Source organism: Typopeltis vanoorti, chromosome 7 (assembly GCF_054136105.1).
Source record: "Typopeltis vanoorti isolate ZY-2024b chromosome 7, IOZ_Tvanoo_1.0, whole genome shotgun sequence".
In the NCBI taxonomy this organism is placed as follows: Eukaryota; Metazoa; Arthropoda; class Arachnida; order Uropygi; family Thelyphonidae; genus Typopeltis; species Typopeltis vanoorti.
Window position 1 is genome coordinate 155,281,100 of NC_143555.1, and position 25,443 is coordinate 155,306,542.

The following is a 25,443-nucleotide window of genomic DNA, read 5'->3' on the forward strand; positions in this document are numbered from 1 at the left end:
TTGTTTTACTTACTTATTTATACACAAGTTCCAACCGCCTTCAACTATGATCATACAATCAGCGAAAGTTCTGGCCGAAATCTGGACATTCAGTACATTGTCGACACTGTTTCCACATTGTAAATATGGACAAAAAGTTATAAATTATTTATATAAAATTATGTATTAAAATCTTCTCTATATTGGTGTCCTAAACATGTCAGTTCACACTTCACACAAGCAAAACAGATGAAACTCAGAAAAAAAAATAGCAGCCATGACAAATGACACCGTTTAATTGGACTAGATGACACAATAACCAATCAGAGCCATTAATTTCTAGGTACTACTGTCTCAGTGCTTACCCTGCCTTGCCTTCTGGGAAGTTTAAAATCACTGGAATGCTGAGAGTTTGACCTGCTGCATTATCTATATGTCTGTTCAAATGCCTCAAAGATGTATGTATTTGTGACCACTCATCCAGGCTATTAACACAAATGTGATGCAATGTTTACACATCAAAAAGTGTCCTCTTCATGAGCATTAGTATATTGTGTTAATTTTAGTAATCATGCAAAGCCAAAAAACAATTAGGATCCTAGAAATCAGAGCCACTGATTTCTATGTATCAGTGCTTATTCGGCATCATCTTCTGGGTAGTTTAAAAACATCAGAATACTAAGAATTGTACCCACTGTGCCATCTGTACGTCTGTTCAAATGGCTCAAAGGTGTATGTATTTGTGACTGCAAACCTCGGTTTTTAACACAAATTTAATATACAGTAAAACCCCGAAGTTACGCGGTAGGTGGGACCAACAAAAAAGCGCGTAAGTCAAATTCGTAACTCGGGGTATAATTTTGCATGTAATTTATATATACAAACATACAACTGGGACCAAAGATTTATAAAAACACCTCTATTTTTCAAGAAATATAATCATAATTGTAATTTTTCATACATAAAAAAAGAAAGTTATTTTGATGTCGATGGTTTCATAAAATCTAATAGATTTGTCTGACAGCATAATGTCTTTTTCTTGTCACGCAAAATTTCTTCATAGCAAGCTAATGATTTTTTTATTCCTTGCCTTGTGGCTACAATTCATTCCTCGTTACAATCTATGTCCTCCAATCTGTAAACCTTTCTTTTATGATTGTTCTTACTGTGGATTCCTGTAGATCAAACTTCTTTGCTAGCTCACAAATTTTCATTCTGCCTTCAAAATCCTTAATAATGTTGAGTTTTGTTTCCAAAGTCAATGTTTTTCTTTTCTTGCTAGCTGTAGAAGAATTGGACTTGCTTCTTTTGGATGACATTATTATTTTTTATGTGATAAAATTTTATCAAGAACATAACATTAAACAATCGCAAGGTTTGTAGACTATAAAACTCGTGTATGAATGGAGACCATGTGAAACATGTCAGAGCTTGTTCACAGCATGTGCGACACTGGCGAATGTGGCCGGCGCATGAAACATCCAACTAGTGGTGAGGCATGAAGCGGGACAGAATACGTACATATAAGAAACCGCGTAACTCCGGATTCGCATAAGTCGGGGTAGCGTAAGTCAGGGTATGACTGTATTGTGTTGAATTTTAGCAATCACAGTGAATCCAAAACAATTAGGGGAGTTTTTGATAAATGCAAAAATACAATATCGGTATTATTGCTACTGATGTGCACTGCACACGTAGAATACCTGGAATATGCGAGAAGATATAAAAGAGTTGTCAGTGCATACGAAAAAGAAGAGTGAGAAAGTAAAAATTGTGAGTCTGTTGCCGTATTATGATAGAGGTAAGATGAGAAAGAGAACTATGATTGCAAATGAGTCAGTGTGCAGATTGTACAGGAAGAATGGTGTGGAGTTTGTGAAGCAAGTTTGACGGAAGGAAGGATTTATATATGGTGGGTGGCTTGCATCTAAATAGATTTGATGGCAGGAGTCTTGAGAAAGTTTGCTCAGTGAAAGTTTGGAAGTACAATGTCAGGGACACCAGAATATGTAAAGGGGGGGAAGAGATGCAGGTGAATGTAGGTCCAGGCAACTAGAGGTTACTAAGTTGGAGAGTGATCACATGATGCTAAATGTTTCACCATAGGTTAACTTTAGTGGGCTAAGTAATATGGGGTGTAAGTGAGGTTGTGGAATGAAGGGGGTATTGCAGTTCATGTATACTAATGCCAGAAGTATTTGAAATAAGACTGAGGAGTTTTCAGCAGTGGATAGCATAACTTGGCCAAATGTTATAGGCATTAGTGAGACATAGTTGACTGAGGATGATATAGTCATAGGAATAGAATGCAAGAAATATAGTGTCTTCAAAAAGGGTAGAAGGAACAGGACAGGGAGAGCGGCTTTGATAATGATAGAAGAGGAATTAAAGCCAAAAAGAGCAGAAGTTCATGAGGAAAGGGATGCAGATGGCAGTTCATTTGAAGCTATCTGGTGTGAGATGGAGGCCAACAGGACTAAACATGTAATTGGTTGCTGCTATAATCCAGGGGGTATAAGGCAGAATTTAGATGACATACACTCACAAATTAGCATGATGAGTGCAGGCCGAGTAATTATTATGGGGATTTCAACTACAGGGAGATAGACTGGGAGAAGGATGGTTAAAGGCAGGGAAAGAAATGGAATTTAAATAGCTGCTGAGAGACAATTACATGAGACAACATGTAATGCAGGGGATATGAGGTTCAAGAGTGCTGGATCAGGGTGAAAAATGAATTTCATTGACTAGTGTACGACCACTGTCCTGCTTATTGGAGGCCTGAAGCAGCTTGAACTTCCATGTTTGGTCTCTAGAGCAAAGGTTCTGGACTTTGTAAAAAAATAAAAAAATGACAATATATATATATATATATATATATATATTATTTAGTATTTAATGACTAGAACACTGAGAATAAAAAAATAAAAGCAGATTTTATTTGCACAACTAGTTTTGTCTTTTATAGACTTTTATAGACTAGTGTACGACCACTGTCCTACTTATTGGAGGCCTGAAGCAGCTTGAACTTCCATGTTTGGTCTCTAGAGCAAGGGTTCTGGACTTTGTAAAAAAATAAAAAAATGACAATATATATATATATATATATTATTTAGTATTTAATGACTAGAACACTGAGAATAAAAAAATAAATGCAGATTTTATTTGCACAACTAGTTTTGTCTTTTATAGACTTTTTCAGGTGCAGAAAACATAGAAACAACCAGCAAATACAGAAACTGGCTCTGAACAGTACAAAAAAGCATTAGCAAATACCTGTTAAAGTTCAAGCCTTGATGAGTTTAAAAAATAACTCTCTCAAACTGTATTATTAGGCATACGCGTGCATTTAAGATCTTGAACACGCCAATATTATATAGCAGAACAGTGACAATCTGACAAGTTGTAAATAAGATTACTGTTGATATGTACAGGGTTAAGGATTATTTCTTTTGATTCTATTATTTTTCTTTCTATTTCGTCATAACAATGATTATTTGACTTTTCCCACAGAACTGGATGTGAGAGCCATTCTTTGTTGGAATTTGCGGAAAACAAAACATGGCTAGATAAAGCTCTGCTCATTCTCTTGTAATTTATGTCTCTTTGATGTTCCTTGATGCAAAGCGCAATTGATTTTTCCGTCTGGCCAAAGAATGGTTTATCACAATTACAGAAAATCTGATAGATGCCGGGATATTTGAAGTTAAAAGTTTATTTTTCACTTGGTCAGACTATACTAAATTTAGTTTAATCCTTTATCCAAGTGTGTGCAAACAAAGTTTGCGCCTGAAAGTATCTTCAGGACTGGGGTAAAGTGGTACAACACCGGGCAACTCCTTGCACAGGTGGAGCAAGCTACGAACACTCCCATCTTAGTATCTCCCATAATGCAAAACACATCTCCTTGCGGATATGTATAATGTTATGCAGTAAGGGAAGGGCCACTACCCAGACTAGTTTCGACCTTTATTGAAGTCACTTCAGTGGAGCCAGACCCAAGTGGAGATACCAAGGCAGAAGCATTAATAAGGCCATCTCCTTCTATAGGAGCTGCCAAACGGTGTGCCACCTTTTTATTAAATTACTCTGGATTTAGAGAAAGATTTTGAAAGTTTATTTTTTACTTGGTCAGACTAATACCACTTTAACCCAGTCCTGAAAGTATCTTCAGGACTGGGGTAAAGTGGTACAACACCGAGTGTACAACGGGAGATACTGAGATAGGAGAGTTGGTAGCTTGCTCCACCTTTTCAAGGAGTTGCCCGGTGTTGTACCACTTTAACCCAGTCCTGAAGAAACTTTCAGGCGCAAACTTTGTTTGCACACACTTGGATAAAGGATTAAACTAAATTTATTATAGTCTAACAAAGTGAAAAATAAACTTTCAACATCCTTCTCTAAATCCAGAGTAATTTAATAAAAAGGTGGCACACCATTTGGCAGCTCCTATAGAAGGAGATGACCTTGCTAATGCTTCTGCCTTGGTATCTCCACTTGGGCCTGGCTCCCACTGAAGAGACCTCAATAAAGGTCGAAACTAGTCTGGGTAGTGGCCCTTCCCTTAATGCATAACATTATACATATCCACAAGATGTGTTTTGCATTATGGGAGATACTGAGATAAGAGTGTTGGTAGCTTGCTCCACCTTTGCAAGGAGTTGCCCGGTGTTGTACAACTTTACCCCAGTCCTGAAGATACTTTCAGGCGCAAACTTTGTTTGCACACACTTGGATTAAGGATTAAACTAAATTTATTATATTGGAGGTTATTATGTCTAGTCTTCGGCTGACTTAAAATGTATGTAGCGTTGGTAGTGTTGCAAAGACAGTTCGTATGTTATATTTTCTTAGAATCTTCACCAATTTTGGTGTAAGAGAGCTGATGTAAGGAATAGAAATGTTCCCTTTAAAAATTGTAGTATCTTAATTGCGGCAAGGGAGAGGATTGAACAGGAGTTTGTTGGTAGTCTTCATTGAGTAGCCATTTAGTTGAAATGTAGTTAGAAGGAGAATACGTTCTTCTTCATCAGAAAGAAGCAAGCGAGCCCGGTGTTCGAGTGTAGAAATGATCCTAAATTTTTGTGGAAGATACTGGTGGGAGTGAGTGTGAAGATACCTGTCTGTATGGGTAGGTTTTCTGTAAATAGAAATCTTGAAATTTCCTGCTGAACAAGTAGTTTGACATCCCTTTTAAGTTAGCCAAAGACTAGACATAATAACCTCAAATATCCCGGCATCTATTAGATTTTCTGCAATTGTGGTAAACCATACTTTGGCCATAATAAATTTAGTTTAATCCTTTATCCAAGTGTGAGCAAACAAAGTTTGCACCTGAAAGTATCTTCAGGACTGGGATAAGGTGGTACAACACCAGGCAACTTGTTACAAAGGTGGAGCAAGCCAACATCACTCCTATCTCAGTATCTCCCATAATGCAAAACACATCTCCTTGCGGATATGTATAATGTTATGCATTAAGGGAAGGGCCACTACCCAGACTAGATTCGACCTTTATTGAGGTCTCTTCAGTGGGAGCCAGGCCCAAGTGGAGATACCAGGCAGAAGCATTAGCAAGGTCATCTCTACCCATAGGAGTTGCCAAACGGTGTGCCACCTTTCTATTAGATTACTCTGGATTTAGAGAAAGATGTTGAAAAGTTATTTTTCACTTGGTTAGACTATAATAAATTTAGTTTAATCCTTTATCCAAGTGTGAGCAAACAAAGTTTGCGCTTGAAAGTATGTTTAAGTATGAGTAAAGTATAGTATGAGCAAACAAAGTAAACTTTGTTTGCTCATGCTTGGATAAAGGATTAAACTAAATTTATTATGGTCTAACCAAGTGAAAAATAACCTTTCAACATATTTCTGTAAATCCAGAGTAATCTAATAAAAAGGTGCACACCGTTTGGCAACTCCTATAGGTAGAGATGACCTTGCTAATGCTTCTGCCTGGTATCTCCACTTGGGCCTGGCTCCCACTGAAGAGACCTCAATAAAGGTCGAAACTAGTCTGGGTAGTGGCTCTTCCCTTAATGCATAACATTATACATATCCGCAAGGAGATGTGTTTTGCATTATGGGAGATACTGAGATAGGAGTGATGTTAGCTTGCTCCACCTTTGCAACAAGTTGCTCGGTGTTGTACCACCTTATCCCAGTCCTGAAGATACTTTCAGGCGCAAACTTTGTTTGCTCACACTTGGATAAAGGATTAAACTAAATTTATTATAGTCTAACCAAGTGAAAAATAAACTTTCAACATACTTTGCCCAGACGGAAAAATCAATTGAACTTCGCATCAAAAAACATCAAAGGAACACGAGCCAGTGTTTTACCTAGCCATGTTTTGTTTTCCACAAATTCCAATGAAGAAGGGCTCCCACATCCAGTTCTCTGGTAATAATAATAATAATAATAATACTTGCAGTACAAGCTCTGTTCAGTTCATTCATAGTTAGTTATTTGTAAAAAGGAAATATGATCATCGAAGAAATAGAACACTATTTACCAATTTGGATTCAAAATAAGAAGAGAAATAAACAATGCTTAGTTCTTCTTCACTGAAAAGGAGTTAACAGAGTTGGCCTTCTACAAACAAATATATGAAGAAATGAAAAAAAAAAAAGTGGAAAAATCTATTTCTTTTCAAATTATATATTTTTATGATAAAGTTTAATTGTAAATATCCATTTTATGGTAAAAATATATAATTAATACCATATTAATTAATATGAAAATAATAACTTTATATCAGTCATGTACTAATAGTTACATATTCTGTACACACTTTATTTCTTTCCTCTATCTCTAAACCTTCTTATTAGTCATTCTTGCAGTCCATGGGATTCTTAATAAATGAATTCATTAAACAGTGTTTAATGTATCTAATTAATTGGAATGAATGTTTTCTGAATTATTCATTTTTACTTTCTTTGCATCAAGGCAATTTATTTCAGAAATGCATTAAAATTTGATAGTACAGTATATCTAATAAAAAAATAAATTCAACTTATGAACATTCAACTTACAAATGCATTTCCAAGAACACATTGTGTTCAGAAGTTGGAGTGCACCTGTATTTATTTAGTGATCTTTCATGGTTGAGTTAGTGCTGGAAACTTGTAAAGCAGCACCAAGCAGCAGAGATCGAGGACTCCTGCATAGTGTGTGTGTGTGTGTGTGTGTGTGTGTGTTGGGGGGGGGGGGGTAGATTGCAGTTCCAGCATGGTTTGATAGTGCTTCCTGAATGCCATTATACTTGAATTCCCTGTAGATATGACCTGGCAGAGTAAGCAGCAGGATTATTTGCCAGTTGATAAGGAAGTCTTTGGCTGCATTACTTTAGGTTTGTTCCTATGTACTAACCAGCCCCTGAAAACTGCTTCATTGCTGTACTATTATGGAGTAGGAGCTGGCTCTCTAATTTATTAAAAACAGTGTGTTCAGCATGCCCAGCAAAGTCATAATGTACATTGAATGGGAGAAGAAAGAGGGTACAGAAAATGGGATCATCCAACTTGAAATGAACTTGAAATGAAACATTAAGATGAACCAAGACAATAGTATCTCATCCTGACTTCGATTAATTAATTCATCAATTAAATATTTTATATGTTTTATATGATAATAAAAATTTATTATCACTTACACATTTACAGTTATCATTTAAGCATGTTTTGTTTTGTGGTGTGTTAAGCTATATGTATAATATAATAAATTTAGTTTAATCCTTTATCCAAGTATGAGCAAACAAAGTTTGCACCTGAAAATATCTTCAGGACTGGAGTAAGGTAGTACAACACCGGGCAACTCATTGCAAAGGTGGAGCAAGATAACACCACTCCTATCTCAGTATCTCCCATAATGCAAAACACATCTCCTTACGGATATGTATAATGTTATGCATTAAGGGAAAGGCCACTACCCAGACTAGTTTCGACCTTTATTGAGGTCTCTTCAGTGAGAGCCAGGCCCAGAGGTGGAGATATTGGATTTGAGATTAAATATCTATATTGTACTAATAACAGTACTACTGTAGTATACCTACTGCATTGATTTTGTTTTCTCATTTCTTTATTATTAGCATCTGACCTCCATGGAGTCAGAGACTCATTGTGGTCTCATCACAGAGACCCATTCTTACCATAAAACATAAAAGTAATGGAAAAATACATCACTATCAGGTCTTAAATGAGCTAAATATTTATTTCATGATGAAACTGGGTAAATTATGAGAATCTAAGCAAAAGAAAAAAATTGAAAAAATTATTACTTACTCAGATTTTACAGCCAAAATGGCTTCTTCAGCACTGTCGTAATTTTTTCCTTCCATTGTACGATACATATTTGAGAGTTCAACCTGTCTTCTGAAGTACATATCAACTGAACTTCCTTTAACTGTGGCATATCTAAAGTTGTCCATGGGATTACGCAGCTTGGCAAGGAATTTTAAATATAAATTTAAGCGGATCTACTTATGAATATGAATAAAATATGAATATATTTTATAGAGAGATTATTACTAGCATTAAACAATTAGGTTTCCTAACAGAGCATGTGTTTTTGGAAATTTTTATCAGCAGTAAAGAAAAACATTATTTTTCACCAAACTCCGTGGAGGTCTGGTGTTAATTATAATAATAATATTTATAGTTTGACAGATAAAAAAAAAACCTTATACACTAATTGAATCAGTTAACACAGTAAATATATGCAAAATAGTAAACTAATTCACATATTATCCTAAGGATCCTAAATATATAAGCAAACACCAAATGGGTAGTCAAGACATGTCAGTGTTACATGTCACAAATAACACTCTCCAAATTTGCATTATTGGCAATCAACTAGCTATTTCCCTTAAATTATTACCTATATCACAGATGTACAAATTAAATAGCAGTTGCCCAAGTATATGGAGCCCTGCAAAACACCACAGTCATCTGCCATTTTCTGATTCAATGCCCTATATGCTACTCTTTGATGTCTGCCTACTAGTCATCCTCATATCCATATCACCAAACTCATGTCCAGAAATATTTGTCCTAATTTATGTAATAGAATTCCATTACTCTCATTCATGTGTTGTCTCCTATCTAGGAGATTAACTGCCATGATATGACTCATGGTTGACTAACAGCATGTAGTGAGGATCCTATCTCTTTCACATTATGATCCTGTCAAATATTATTATTATTATTATTATTAAACAAGACCTCATGGAGTCAAAGACTCATCTAGGAGGTCCTTTTATCTCACACACATCTCATCATATCGGGTCTTAAACACATTCAAACTCCTTGCAGACACCACACTCTCAGGCAAGGCATTCCAATCATTCACAACTCTGCACGAAAAAAACCTGTCTCTCACTCCCCTACTAACACCCTCTTTATACAGTTTCCAGGGTTGACCTCTGGTTCTCCCCTGATCTCCCACTATTCGCTGTAGAACTTCTCCACCATTGATCCTATAACAACCCCTTACCAACTTGTAGGTCTCTATCATATCTCCCCTCTTCCTTCTCTCCACTAGACTCTGCAAATTACATCTTTTCAATCTTTCCTCATACTGGACATTCCAGAGGTCAGAAACTACCTTAGTCAGTCGCCTTTGGACCCTTTCCAACATCTCTTCATCCTTCTGAAAACCAGGTGACCAAATCTGGGCACAATAGTCCATGTGTGGCCTAATCAAAGCCTTATACAATGGAACAAGAATCTCCCTACTTCTACACGTCAGTGTCCTCCTCATCATTCCCAGAAGTCTTTGTGTTGTCTTCACAATTTTGGCGATGTGTCCCCTAAATTTTAGATCCTTATCCACTATCACTCCGAAATCTCTTATTTCCTCTACTTCCAACAATATATTCTCACCAAGCATAAATTCTACATCCCATCTTTGTTTTCCAAATTTTAAAACCTTGCATTTTGCAATATTGAACTCACATCCCCATTTGCTTGCCCAATCACTCAATTTATTCAAGTCTTCTTGCAAGGCCACAACATCTTCACTACTCTTTATGGTTCGTCCCAACTTTGCATCATCTGCAAACAACTGAATATCTCCATCCAAATCTTCGCCAATATCATTAATATACAAGTTAAATAGTAATGGCCCTAAAACAGATCCCTGAGGCACTCCACTAGTGACTTTCCTTTTCCTGGATATTGCACCTCCATACACAACTTGTTGATACCTATCAGATAGCCAGTCTCCAATCCAATGCACTAATCTAATATCCAACCCCATCTGCTCTAGTTTGACTGTCAACTTATCATGAGGTACTCTATCAAAAGCTTTTGCGAAATCCAAGTATATTACTGTGTATCCTTCTCCTCTGTCCAAGGAAGCAGTCACTTTATTGTAATAAGTAAGTAGATTACTAAAACACGACCTCCCTTTAGCAAATCCATGCTGTCCATCAAAGATTATAGCATTGTTGTCAACCCAACTCTGGATCCTAGTTCTCACAAGCTTCTCCAACAAATTAACCACAACACCTGACACACAGATAGGCCTATAGTTTGATGCTTGAGTTCGATCACCTCCTTTATGAAGTGGCACAATCTTGCCCTCCTTCCACTCTTTAGGGACTTGACCAAGTGCAAGACTCGTATTAAAAAAATATGTCAAGGCAGGTGTCAACTCTCTGGCACATTCCTTCAGAATACGCGGTGATATATTATCAAGTCCCACAGCCTTATTTACATCTAGTTTACTCAACTCCCCAAACACCTCTTGCTCACTTACAGTCAGTCTCTCCTCCCCATCATCAACTTCTCTTAATTTCTCCATGAAGTCACATTCACAAGAGTGAAAGATCTTTATGAACTGCTCATTAAGTATCTCCACCACACACTCTGCAACAGCTGTCTTTATACCATTTCCTCCAATCAATGTCATCCTTCCATAATCATTCTTTCTTTTGCTGGCTACATATCGAAAGAACTCCCTAGGATTCTTTTTAGCTTCATTAGCTAACTGCTGTTCATACCTCTCTTTAGCTACTCTCACCAACCAAGTCACTCTCCTTGCCCGGTCTTTGTAGAACTCATGAAATTGGTTACTTCCACTTCTCTTATGCTGCCTCCACAATGCCCTTTTTCTCTGTATTGCATGCTTAATCTCTTTATTCATCCATCTCACACCTAACTTATTTAACCTTCTCACCCGTGGTATACATTTAGACATTGCATTCGCTAAATATTTTTTGAAAATCCCCCAAGCTGCATTGATCTCTTTTCCAGCTAACTCCTCATTCCATGCTACACCTGCAAGCTGTCTCCTGAGCTCTTCATAATCACCCCCTTTGTAGTTCCACATATACCCTATTTTCACAGGGGGCCTTGCACTGCTGGCAACCACCCAAGTAATCACCTCATGGTCACTTTCACCAATTGGTGGATGATTTGATACCTCATTGATAATTACATCCTCCGATGAGATGACCAAATCCAAGACCCTTAATCCTCGTGTGCCCTCTGTTACATACTGTCTGAGGTAGTTATCCCTCAAAAACTAAAGAAACTCGTTTTCTTTACTTCCAGTTGCTATCTCTTCATTCCAGTCTATATTGCCATAATTAAAATCACCCATAATGATCACCCTTTTCTTATTTGCTTGGCTTATTTGACTATACATTTCACTATCACCACCATCCACATTACCAGGTCTATAACAACATCCCACCAGGTATTTGATTCTATTCACCTCTATCTGACACCATACTGCCTCAAAACCACTGGCCCCATTTCCCTCTTGCATCTCTACCTTGTATGGACATAACTCTTTCTCTATCATCAATAGCACTCTCCCTCCCTTTTTACCCCTTCTATCCTCACGAAACACATCATACCTTTCCATCTCTATTCCTGTCAGGATGTCATCCTCATCTAACCATGTCTCACTTATTCCGACAATCTCTGGGTGCACAGACGCAATTAGTGCAACCATTTTATCCGCCTTGTTTCTTATACTTCTAGCATTGGTATACAAACACAACAACTCATTTCTGGATCTACAGCTAGTTACACTGATACCACTCACTCGATGTGATCGCTCCATGCTGGACTGGGGCCATTTCCCTTTCTGCTTCTTCATTTTAGAACCCTTTGCAATTCCATCTGTTTCCTTTTGATCCCTGATCATCCCATTACTTTCCTGCCTACACATTCTCTCACCTCCTCTTGGAGCATCCACCTTTCTCACGCTGTGTATCCCTGTCCACCCTGAGCCTCCCCGTTTCCCTGCTCCTCTTGCACACCCATTCTCTCATTTTCTATACTCATACCACTCACTTCCACATTCATTTCCACTCCTTCAATCTCTCCTGTCTTACTCTCCTGCTCTTCCACATCACTCCCCTCTCGATCTGATTCATTCTCTCTATTCACTTCTCTACCTTCCAGCAGCAGTCTCTCCAAGCGACTCACACCATAACCACTCAAATGCAGTCCATCGCTCCCATACAGCTCACTTCGTCCCTCAAACTCATTCCACACATTAACAAACTGTACTCCCATCTCCTCACACATTTCAGCCAGAAAATATCTTTGCAAAGTCCACCAACATTGCATGTGGGAGGAGATGTAGTCAAGTGTGGGTTCAGTCACTCTTGGAACAAATGAGTGTGTGTGTGTGTGTGTGTGTGTGTGTGTACAGAAATTATTATGCAATGAAATAGTTTCATAGGTTTCAAATTTGAATGATTTGATAATAACATTATGCAAGGGTAACTGTAGGTTCAAAGGAATGGTGAAATACATGTACATAAATTCCAGAAGTATCAGAAATAAAGGAGAAAAGTTTTAGCACTGTCAGATCGACTTGGCAAAAATTTATCAGCATCAGTGAGACTTGTTTCACAGAAAACAATATAGTAATAGGAATACAATGTAAGGGATATTGAGTTTTTAGAAAGGTAGAGGTGGGGTGGAATAAGACAGGAGGAAGGATGCTGGTGATAACAGCTGAAGAACTTCGACCAACAAAAATAGAAGTTAAGGAGGACAATTTTAGGCTTGAGGAAGTGCTCATTTGAGGCTGCCTGGTGAGATAGAGGCTAATAGGATAAAATATATTGTTGGCTACTACCACAACTGTTTATTGTGAGTCAAGAAAATGTTCATGTGGAACTACAAAACTGATGATTATTACAAACTCAGAAGACAGTTTGAAGCAGTGCCATGGATTAAGAAGCAACAGGGAAAGAATGTCAGTAGCACATGGGAAGTGATCAGGGATTGTTTAAGAGAAGCAGTATCAGACTACATATCCGGGGGGCAGGGGGGGCAGGAGAATAAACTATGTGAGAGGGTTATGTGGATGAGTAGCGATATAAAACAGGAGCTGCAAAAAAAGGGGAAAAAATTATCAGCAGGCTTGTGAGAAGTAAGGGACAAGACATGTAACTAATATGATAAGAAAGGCTAAATCAGATTATAAGAGAAAATTAACTAAGCAGGCCAAAATAAATCCAAAAGTTTTTTTGTTTGCTATGAAAAAAGGAAGAATAATTATGGAAGGATAACTTTAATCAATGCTGATGGTAGGAAGTTGATAGAAGCAGAAGAACAGTTGAGTTGCTGAGTGATCGCTTTGCAAGAGTGTATCATCCAAGTACAGATTATGCAGTTGTTGATGTGATAGAGACTGATGTGAGAATTGAGGTGGATGAACTGGAGGTGAGTAACATACTGAAGAAGATAGAAAGCTTATTATCTCTCTTTAAAAGGATATGACTCTGCCACTTCTTGACTACTGTGCAAAGATTTGGTCATATGGGTTTCTTGGAGAGAGGATCCAAAGATGAGTAACCAAGCTGGTGGCAAGCATGTGGAATGCTCACTACAAAGACAGATTGAAGGTCTGTGAAAGTTTAGTTGACATGACAGAAACATAAGTTACTGAAGGGGCTCTTCTCAATAAGACTGACACTAAAAAATTTATCAATATATGAAAAATAGAGAGAGAGAGAAATAAGGAGCACCTACTTCTTTCTATATGTAGGGAATAGGGGACAACCTATTCTCTAAAAGTTATTAAGGGTGTTTAAACTAGAGTTTTTGATTGAAGAGGGGTGAATGTGTAGAATGGATTAATAGAAGCAGTTGTAAGTGACCTGACAGTTTATGAGTTTAAGGAGAAGTATGATAGATATTGTATGTATAAAGGCTAGTGTGGGTCTCCTATGTTGAATCTTCTGACTCGATGGAACCACTCATATAATAATAATGATAAAAATAAATATTAGAATTGATAAGAAATTATATTTGACAAGAAGCACATGCATTGAAAGTTTGCATATGCTTGGGTAAATGATTATAATATCTATAAATTATTAGTTACAAAAAAAAAAAAAAAAAAAAAATCAGCTAACGCCTTTTTATTCCCGTATATACGGGAGTAGGCGAGGCCATTTAGCCCTCTAACTTTTGGAGACTGAGTGGGCAGTTCAATCTCCACTGGTACCCAATCAGAGACAGATGGCCCAAGGCTATCACTAATTAAGCGGTACGCAGTGAAGAGAGACGGCTCAAATGTGCCGCCATCTCGTGGTCTCTTACCCTAACACAATATATTTAATGTCTGAAATAACGTGGGTTCTACGGTCGATTTTCTTGAGTTTACAGGACGAAAAACCCGAGTTTCCGGGAGGAAAAACCTGCTTGCCCGTGCCAGAGATCGACTAACTCGGGAACCGGTCGAAAAAAGGCTTAGAAAAATTTCCTCTAGTCGCCGACTAGACTCGAAACCAAGACTTCCTTCGTGCGGCCTAGCGCGATGGTGTGCAAACGCCACATCCACTGAGCTACACAGGCTCTAGAGCGTGGTTTTTATTATTAGTTACTATAATTATAAATATTTATAAATAATTATTGGCCGAGTGATTAGCGTATCCGCTCTCCAGCCAAAAGGCTGCGAGTTCGAATCTCGCCATGGGCATGGATATTTGTGATTGTATTGAAAATACTAGTGGTGGTGGTCGGCAGTAGATGGCGTTGGTGTAGATGATGACGGTTGGTGGAGTGGTGAAGACGGAGAGTTGTAGAGTAGGTGCCCTCTCTCGATGAGTCTTTTAACTCCCTGGAGGTGTTACATAATAATAATAATAATATTCCACAACTGGTCAACATCTATACGGAGGCTGTGGACTTAACATCAATTGCCTTAGTATCTCATAATGCAAACCACACTTCCTTTTGGATGTCTATATTGCTCACTATTTATTATGGGGAGGGTGACCATGCAGATCATTTGTCCTAAATGATCTAGAGACTAATTTGTATTTGATCAGTAGTTGTTAAGATCTTGGAGAAATTAGTCAGGGATCATTTACAGTGTTGAGCATATGAGGATAATGTTATTCTGTGAGAGTCCACATGGGGTCACATGGGATCATTTACAGTGTTGGGCATATGAGGATAATGTTATCTGTGAGAGTCCACATGGGGTTAAGGGGTGCTCTTGCTTTAGTGATACAATTATCTTTTATAAAAAAAGTGGCAAGAGCAACTGATGAAGGAAAGGTATATTTTTCCATTTTTTTTAAATTTTACAAAGGCATTTGACAGAGTACTACATGATAAGTTGATATTTAAGTTGCAGCACATAGGTTTAGATGTCAAGTGAACTGGATTCAGGAATGGCTAACTGACAGGTATCAGAGAGTTGTGTATGGGGAAGCAGTATCAAGGAGGCAGAAGGTTACAAGTGGGGTCCCACAGAGCTCAGTACTGGAACCTGTATTGTTCAACCCTGATATCAATGAATTGCAGGGGGGGGGATATTCAGTTGATTGCAGATGATGTGAATCCAGGAAGGGTTATTAGTAACAGTGCAGATGTGTGGGTGGTAGCCCTCCAAGAGGATTTGAATAAACTGGACAAATGAATTGGGGGATGTCAGTTCAACACAGCTAAATGAAAAGTCTTGAAGTTTGAGATACATCAATGGAAGGCTGCATACCCTGTTGCAGGTGATCTTGGGATGATGATGATTAATAGAAAGCTGAAATTCAGGGAACATATTGCAAAGGTGGTGAAAGTAACTCAGAGCTGCAATATTGAGAAGGAGGCTTACCTGCAGAGATAAAAGAGTTGCCATTCCATTGTATAAAGCCCTAATCAGACCACATTTGGACTATTCTTCTCATATTTGGTCCACAGAAGGTCATTATTATTATTATCATTATTATTCTCAACATCCGACCTCCATGGAGTCAGAGACTCATCGTGGGAGGTATTCACTATTGCATACAATGCTCATCCAATCACGTCTTAAACTGATTCAATGTGTCCACATCCACAACACACTCAGGCAATGCATTCCACTCACCAACCACCCTCCATGCAAAGAACCTGCTTCTCACTCCTTTGCTCACATTCTCCTTATACAGTTTCCAGCAATTGCCTCTTGTTCTACTTCACTCTCCAATTCTATGAAAAATCTCTTCCATGTCTACCTGATAACAACTCCTGACCAGTTTATATGTCTCAATCATATCCCCCCCCCCTCTTCCTCCTATTCACAAGGCTCTGCAACTTACATTCCCTCAATCTGTCCTCGTATTCCACATTCGAAAGACCACTGACTACCTTTGTGAATCTTCTCTGTACCCTTTCCAACATATCTTCGTCACCACGAAAACCTGGCGACCAAATATGTGCACAATAATCCATATGAGGCCTGATCAAGGCCTTATACAATGGAATCATAACCTCTCTATTTCTGCATGTCAGGGTTCTCTGCATCATTGCCATTATTCGATGTGATGTCTTCACAACTTATGCAATGTGACCCTTGAATTTCAGGTCCTTGTCCACCATCACTCCTAGATCTCTCATCTCCTCTACTTCTGTTAATGTTTCCCCACCAAGTGTATACTTGGCATCCCATCGTTGCTTACCAAATCTCAAAACCTTACACTTGGCAACACTGAACTGACAGTTCCACTTACCTGCCCATTCATGCAATCTATTCAAGTCTCTTGTAAGGCATTAACATCAGCCTGGCTGTGCATTACTCTCCCCAGTTTTGCATCATCTGCAAACTGCTGGATATCACTAGTTAATCCCAACTCAATATCATTAGCATACAAATTGAACAACAATTGCCCCCAAACTGACCCCTGTGGCACACCACTGGTGACCTTTCTCTTTCGAGATACTGCATCCCCATATACAACTTTCTGATAACTATCCGACAGCTAATCACTGATCCAACACAGAAGTCTCTTATCCAATCTCTTTCAATTTAATTAAGAGCTTGTCATGTGGCAGTCTATCAAAAGCCTTTGCGAAATCCAAGTACACCACTGTATATGCATCTCCTCTGTCCACGGTATTTGTCACCTTGTTATAGTACATAAGTAAGTTAGTGAAACATGATCTTCCCTTAAAAAGCCCATGCTGATATTAACCCATTTCTGTATCTTACTTCTCACCAATCTCTCCAGGACCTTCACCACAACTCCAGATATACAAACCAGTTTATAATTTGAAGCTACAGCCTTATCACCGCCTTTATGCAGTGGAGCAATTTTACCCTCCTTCCACTCCCATGGAACCTGTGCTGTTGCAAAACTCTTGTTAAACAGGTATGCCAATGCCAGTTCCCTGGAACATTCTCTTAAGATTTGAAGGGGGTAAATTAACTGTGAAAAGAGTGCAGAGGCAGATAACAAAGATGATATCAGGACTGTACAATGGTAGTTATGAAGATTGGCTGAGGGAATGTGGACTGCAGAGTTTGTTAGATAGAAGGAGAGGTGATGTGATTGAGACTTTTAAACTGTTGAGAGGTAGTTACAAGGTTGAAACTGGGGAGTTTCGCATGATTGAACAACGGGAAGGAGTCATGACAAGGGGTCATCCCAGGAAGTTACGAAAGAGGGTGAGGAGTAGTTTCTTTGCATGGAGGGTGGGTGAACCTTGGAATGCATTGCCTGATAGAGTGGTGAGAGCGAGAATGGTCAATGCGTTTAAGGAGTGGTATGATAAATTTTGTGTTTTCTAGGATGGGCCTCCCACAATGACTCTTGTGCTTCCATGGAGGCCTAAATAATAATAATAATAAATTGAGGTCTTGTCAGTAGAAGCCAGACCAAGAAAGATACCAAGGTTAAATTAATGTAGAATTCATATATTTCCTTTATGCAAATAGTAAAATGTCTACATCTTACTATTTGCAAAATCCTAGAGATTTAGCACCGTGAGCTTCCAGATGTAGACTTATGTCTACATCTGGAAGCTCACGGTGAGTGCCTATGGTCTAAAGTAACACAACTAGAAAAATTGCACATTAAGCATAAGAACTTCATCAACCAATTAATGTTTCCGATTCGATGCAGAGACAATGATATTGTACCTAAGTTCATTAGAATTAAACATGCATTCGATTCAGCTAAAGCAAATAGAATCTACAAATAAAACAGAACTAGCTATCTTAAGAGAACAGATCGCAGTCACTAGATCAGAGCTTGTAAAGAAAGATCAAAATACGATTACTGTACATAGTGAATTGGCTTCATTGCTACCGTCTGACCTATGGGATAACATTTGTAGAATTACATCCAAAAAAGCTATAGCGATTGCAAATCATAAGAAATATAATTTAATAAAAAAGTTTAACTTGCTTCAACAAGAAACAGAAAACAAGAAAAACATCTAGATCAGTCTAAAGTAGTGATTAATCTTTCTTCCAAAGTCCTGTCAAAAACGAAAAAAATCTCCTAATGAAAAGTTTTAATTTTGCCTTATCTCCACAGAATATTCCAAAAGCAGACATCATAACACAATTTGAGAAAGGAACCCACAGTCTTCCTAGAGATTTAGCAGATCTCATCAACATACAAACTTCAGCCTTATTATTAAAATGCAAAGTACCACATAGAAACTTACCTAAATCAGAATTCATAGCCTTTAAAGAATTAAGATGAGATTAAAAACCAATGAGTTGATCAAAAAGTTACCTAACTGGCCAGAAGACTTAAAAATATCTTTTTCATCAAAACATCCATTGGTCCCAAGAATTTATGGAACCTCCAAATATTCACAAAAAAGATATTCTGTTACTGCCAATTGTAGATGGGAGAGATTCACCAACCTCAAACTAAGCGAAATATCTGACAAACATGATAACACCACACATAGGAAAAACAGAATCATTTGTAAAGAATAGTGTGCATTTCATTGAAAAGGTAAAAGATATAAATATAGAACCTTCAGACATTTTAGCAAGTCTCGATACAGTCAGTCTCTTCATCAATGTACCCAAAAATGACACAGTGGATCTACTTGAAATCCTTTTCCCACTAGACACAGTAGGACTATTCAAACACTGCACGGAACACACACTGCACCTTTTTCATTTTTCAAGACAAATATTGGGAACAAAGAGAAGGACTTGTCATGGGTTTCCCCCTTTCTCCAGCTCTAGCTAACCTGTTTATGGAAAATTTCAAAACAAATGCATTAAAAACTATCAGAAAAGACCAAAAGTTTGGTTACGTCGATGATATTTTTGTCATTTGGTCAGGAACGGTAAATGAGCTGATTGCTTTCAAAGACTATCTAAGCAACTTGCATCCCAATATAAAATTCACTATTGAACTAGAAAAGGACAAAAATTACCTTTCCTTGATATCCTTGTTGAAGTAAATGAAGAGGAAAAAAGGTTATCCTTTTTTCCTCTTCATGGTAGGTTTACAGAAAACCTGCCATAACAGGAAAATTTTTAAATGCCACTTCACATCACCATCCATTCCAAAAAATAGGCATAATTAAGACTTTGCGAGACAGGGTATACAATATATCTAGTACACCAATTAAAAGAAATGAAGAATTACACTACCTGACACAGAATCTCACATTTAATGTTTTGAACACAAAATGATCAAAAAAATTTTTAATACAGTTCCTGCAACTCGCTTAAACAAGATTTCAAGAATGCAATCAGACTGCCATACATCAAAAATATCACAGACAAAATGGCTATGTTGCTCTGTGTGGCTTTTTTACCTTTACAAAAAATATCAAGATATTCCTACATCCACCAAAACCTCAACATCACCATGAAAAAACAGGGTATCTATGAGATTCATTACTCTTGTGGCATTTGCTATGTAGGCCAGACGGGAAGGTCTGGAAAGATCTGCATGCCTGAACATGTAAAATATGTCGAGAATAAAAGGGAGCACAAATCAGGTTTCGTATTCCACACAACCACTACTGGCCATTAAGTAATCTGGCAACAAACAAAAATGCTATATATTAACTGTTTTACAAGAAAATTTAAAGAAGCCGCACAAATGCTTAGGATCCCTACACAGTGCAATAAAAATCAAAGCTTGATTTTACATCAAGTGTGGTCTGCTTTCATCAAAAATGTAACTGCCATGGACCTAGGCTGTAGCACGCGTGAACTACAGAACATGACAACAACTAGCAATGTTCCAACACACATACATTAAACAATACATCATTTGTATTCTGGTTTATCAATTTGTTTAACAGTTGTGAAGTTATTAAGAAACATTTAATTTGTGTAATTAATCATCAATAAGCTTTTGTTGTGTAAAATGTTTATGTACAATTACCCCTGATGATGTAAGTCTTACGACGGATGAAACTTATTGGGTTTTTTAATTTTTTATTTTTAATAAACTGTTTATATCAGAGTGTGGTCTCAATATCGAAAACTACCTATAGAACTGCTTAACCACAGAGACCTACGTCTGCAACTTATAAGCTTCTAGCTTCTCCCCTGTTTTCCACCTATCGACTAAACTTTGCAACCCACACACCAACCTATCTTCATAGGCTGCATCCCACAGTCCTGTCACCAGCTTAGTCAATCTACTCTAAATCTTTTTCACCACCTTCTGATCTCCCAAAAGCCAGAGTACGCACTGTAGTCAAGATGTAGCTGAATCATAGCTTTATAAGATGACAACCTCTCTGTCTTTATTTGTTAGCATATTTTCAAAATCCAAGTAATCCTTTGAGCTATTTTACCAACTCTTGCAATATGTCCTCTGAATTTCAAATCTCTATCCACCACCATCCCCAGCCTCATCAATATGATATACCATATGTAACCTTTTCAATCTGAAGTGTATAACTATACATTTTGCAAAATTAAATTCACAATCATTATCCTTTGCCCACAATGCCAATTTATTTAAATCATCCTGTAGGATATCTACATTGCCTTTATCAATTATTGCTCTCCTCAGTTTTGAATCATCAGCAAACAACTGAATATCACCATTTAAATTTTTTCCAATATCACTGCTAGACAAATTAATGAGTAGTGGCCCTAGTACAGAACTTTGAAGTACTCCAATAGTCATGCTCATTCTCCTAGATTCCACTTTGTCTTCAATCTTTGTTCATATTCATTCCTACTTGTTCCAACTTTTGTAATAGTTTTCTATGTGGTATTCTGTCAAATGCCTTTGTAAAGTCCAGCAGTATCATGGTATATCCATTTCCTTCATCTCATTCTGCTGTCCCTTTATTATAAAATGTGAATAAATTATTGAGGCAGGACCATGCTGCCCACTATGGAGGGCAGCATAGCCCTATCCACCCACTGCTGGATTTTACTTTTAACCAACTTTTCCAATACTTCACCCACCATTCCTGAGATATTAAGTGGTCTGTAATTTGCCACTTCTGTTTTAGAGCCACCTTTATTTAATGGATCTGTCTTACCCTCTTTCCACTCTCTTAGAACCTTGCTAGAGATGAGACTTACATTGAATAATTTCATCAGAGGCATTGCCAGTTCTCTTGCACATTCATGTAGCCCACCAGCCAACATGCCATCCAGTTGCATTGCTGTATTCATATTGCTATTTTTCAATATGCTAAGCACCTCCTGTTCATCAACCAGTTTGATGCTTTATAACCTTTATATACTTTAGTAGCTGTAATCCAGAATATTTAATAATATTGTTGTACATCCATTTTCTACTTATATATAGGAATTATATGACTTCTGCATTAATTTAATCTTTATGGGTCTAACTCTTATTAATGATACCTCAATATAGGTCTAATTAAAATCGGTGTGTTCATGACTTATTTTTCATGGTATTAACAACACCACAAACACTTTTAACAACAAAGATCTTTTATTAACGCTTATATTTCGCTGATTTTCAACTCAGCATCATCAGAGCACAACACACATGTAAACGCAACAGTGAGTGAGTGAAACAATATAATTGCAACAGACAAAAGATCTAAAGTCCTATTTTTTGGTGCCCTCTAATGGGAAAAAAAAAAAAAACAGCAGTTACCCAGGAGTTTTTCTTAGGATAACCGTCTCCCAAATTTTTGGCAAATTAATGCAACCATATTTGTTAAGGTTGGGAGAATTCTTCAAAGCCATTGCTGACTCAAAAAATAATCTTTCAGATCTATAACGACTCGTAAATAGCACATTCGTTTTCCTCCATCTAATCCTGTGTGAAGGAGTGTCCAAAGCGTGGTCTGCCAGTCCCGACTTGCCATAGTAATAGTAGCGAATGTATCTTTCATGTTCTTCCAGGCGGATGTTCACTGATCTTCCTGTTTGCCCATAATAGGCCAAATCACAGTCACACGGAACTTCATACACTCCTGGGTGTGCTAAAGGGTGAAGTTTATCCTTAGGCGAGCGGATCAGAGTTGCCAGCTTGACATGAGGTTTGAAAGTGGTGCGAAGGCCATGTTTTAACAATACTTTGGCTATCTTTTCCGATGTACCTCTGATATAGGGAATAGAAATGGTCATGTTGTATTCTTGTGTATTAGGGGAGGGCAGAGTAATGGGCCTATGTAGTATTTTATCTATTTTGTAGGGATTGTAGCCATTGGCTAAGAACGTATGGTGCAGGTATTGGAGTTCAGTGGTCAGAGCTGTATCGTTAGAACAAATGGCTCTGGCTCTGTGTGTAAGTGTTTTTAAAATGGACTGGATGGTGTGATTGTTTATGTAGGTATCTTCCTGTGTGTGTAGGCTTTCTGTAAATAGAAAAAGATAGTGCACCATCTGAAAGGCAGGTGACTAATGTGTCAAGAAATGGTAAACAGTTATTTGATTATTTTTCTACTGTGAAGTGAATTTTGGGGTGTTGGCTGTTTAGGTAGGTGACAAAAGCATCCAAAGTGTCTTGTCCATGGGGCCAGATGGCAAACACATCATCTACATAGTGTAACCACACTTGTAGCTGTGGTAAGTACTTTGTTTCCAAAGTGTTCCATGTAAAAATTTGCTAACGGGGGGGGGAACCCCATAGCAGTACCATTAATCTGTTTGTAGAACTTCCCCCCCCATGTAAAGTAACCTGCATTCATGGTAAACTGAAATAATTCAAAAATATCTGGGGGAAATTTAGACTTGATTAAATCAAGATTAAATCTATAAGTGGTACATTGGTAAATAAGGAGGTGACATAGAAACTAACCATTATGTCTGAATCTTTTAGGATTAGATTTTTAACCAGTGTTTTGAAATGGATTGAATTTTTTACAAAAGTAGAGGAGTTGCCAGTAAGAGGGGGCAAGCGACTTGGCTAAATGCCGGGCCAGTTTATATGTGGGACTATCTATGCTATCAACTATGGGGCGTAGGGGAATATTAGTTTTGTGGATTTTTGGTAATCCATAAATACGGGGTGGTTTAACATGAACTGGTTTTATTTTCCTGATGATTTCTTTGGGCCATGATGTCACTTTTTTCAGTAATGTTCGGACTTTTTTCTTTTGAGACATCGTAGGGTCTCGATGTATAATTTGATATGTGGAACTGTCACATATGAGATCTTGCATTTTTCTGTTATACTCTTCTTTATTCATGATAACTGTTGCATTTCCTTTATTGGCTTTTGTAATAATAATATTTTTATTATTATATAACTTTTTTAGGGCAGTTATTTGTTTATGTGGCATATTGCTTTTTGGAGGCTTAGCCTTGTTTATAATACTTGCTATATCTAGTCGCACGTTGTTGGCCATTGCTGGCGGAAGATCGTGGATACCCCGTTCTACTTTCATCATAATTTCTAGTTTTGGAATTTGTTTGGGCGTGACGGCAAAGTTATGTCCTAGACTGAGAGCGTTCTTGGCTTCTTCAGTGAGTGTTTCCGACGATAGGTTTACGACCACGTGGTCTCGTCGAAGTTGCGGTCGGGACTTCGTATATTGGCGCTGTTGTAGGAGTTCAAATTTCTTTAGGTGTTTGCTTTTTACTTTTGTGAATTCTTTTTTTGCTGCAACTTCAGAGATGTGTTGTAGGACAGTCCATATTTCAGGATTTAACACGTTTATTAGTTCTTGTTGTAGAACTGTGATAGAGCTGTTTAGCTTACTAAGCTCTATGCGAGTAGCGGCGATTTGTTCTCGAAGAAGCGCTAAACTCGCCTGTCGATAAATACGATGTGCCTTTGCCGATTGCAACTTTTCTTTGAATTTCAGAAAAGATGGAATTATATCGTTGTCACGGCATCGTTTAAGGAAGGCTAACCTGTTCAATTTTCTGGACAATTTCAGTTTCAACTTACTGAACCGTCGCACTTTGTAAACAATATCTTCTCCGTGCAGAATAAGCTTATCTGTTAGATAAAATCAGTGTGGGTAGTGACCAATCCTTCCCATAATACATAGCAATATACACATTCAGAAGGAAGAGTACTTTGAATTAAAGAAAAGTTAGACAATTCATGCGAAGTCAGCAGTCTCTATATGCAAATAGACTAGTCATGAGAAGACTTCACATGAATTTTTTTAGGGGGGGGGTATGCTTGGACAAGGATAAAAACAAGAATATAATTTCTTTAAATTTTCATATATTTATAACCCCAAAATAAAACTTTCTGTAATTGCATAACCATTTCTTTTATCTAACTCAACTATCAGCTTATTATAGAAATAAGTTAACAAATTACTAGGGCAACAACCTACCCTTCACAAAACTATGTTTTCCTTCCCTACACACACAGATTATCATCATTCCTGTTCATCTGTTTTTTAATTCTACTTTTTTACCAACTTTTCTAATATACCTGAACCACCACTCCTGGCCTCTAATTTGCTTCTTCTATCTTGGAGCCACAAGTGCAGATGGAATCCATGCAAAGTTAATTAAGGTGCTCCACAGGGAATGGAAGAATAAGAATATTTCATAAATTGATTGTAAGGATATGTTTGACAGGATTATGGCTTAGAGACTGCAGGAAGTCAGTATTCATACCTATGCACAAGAAGGGAGATATAAAAGCCTGCGTGAACTATTGGTTTAATCTCTCATGCAAGCAAGATTCTACTAAATAGGATTGAGGCATTGAGGACAAAGTAAAGGCCAAGATGCCTGAGGAATAGGCAAATTTCAGAAAAAAGCAAGGGTACCAATGATCATTGAGAAGTATAGAAAGTTTAGACTTTGTTTAGTAATGGAGTTTTCTCAACA

The 25,443-nt window shown here is 37.6% G+C and overlaps 1 protein-coding gene across 1 annotated transcript in view; it reads right to left on the reverse strand.

The window, feature by feature from the left end:
* The window catches only part of LOC150105230 (glutamate [NMDA] receptor subunit 1-like), a 550,508-nt gene that overhangs the window by 77,872 nt on the left and 447,193 nt on the right, over window positions 1-25,443 (reverse strand). Inside the window, exon 14 of the mRNA XM_090395141.1 lies at window positions 8,262-8,419. Within this exon, the coding sequence (XP_090251267.1) occupies window positions 8,262-8,419 (158 nt within the window). The remainder of the gene's footprint in view (window positions 1-8,261; window positions 8,420-25,443) is intronic.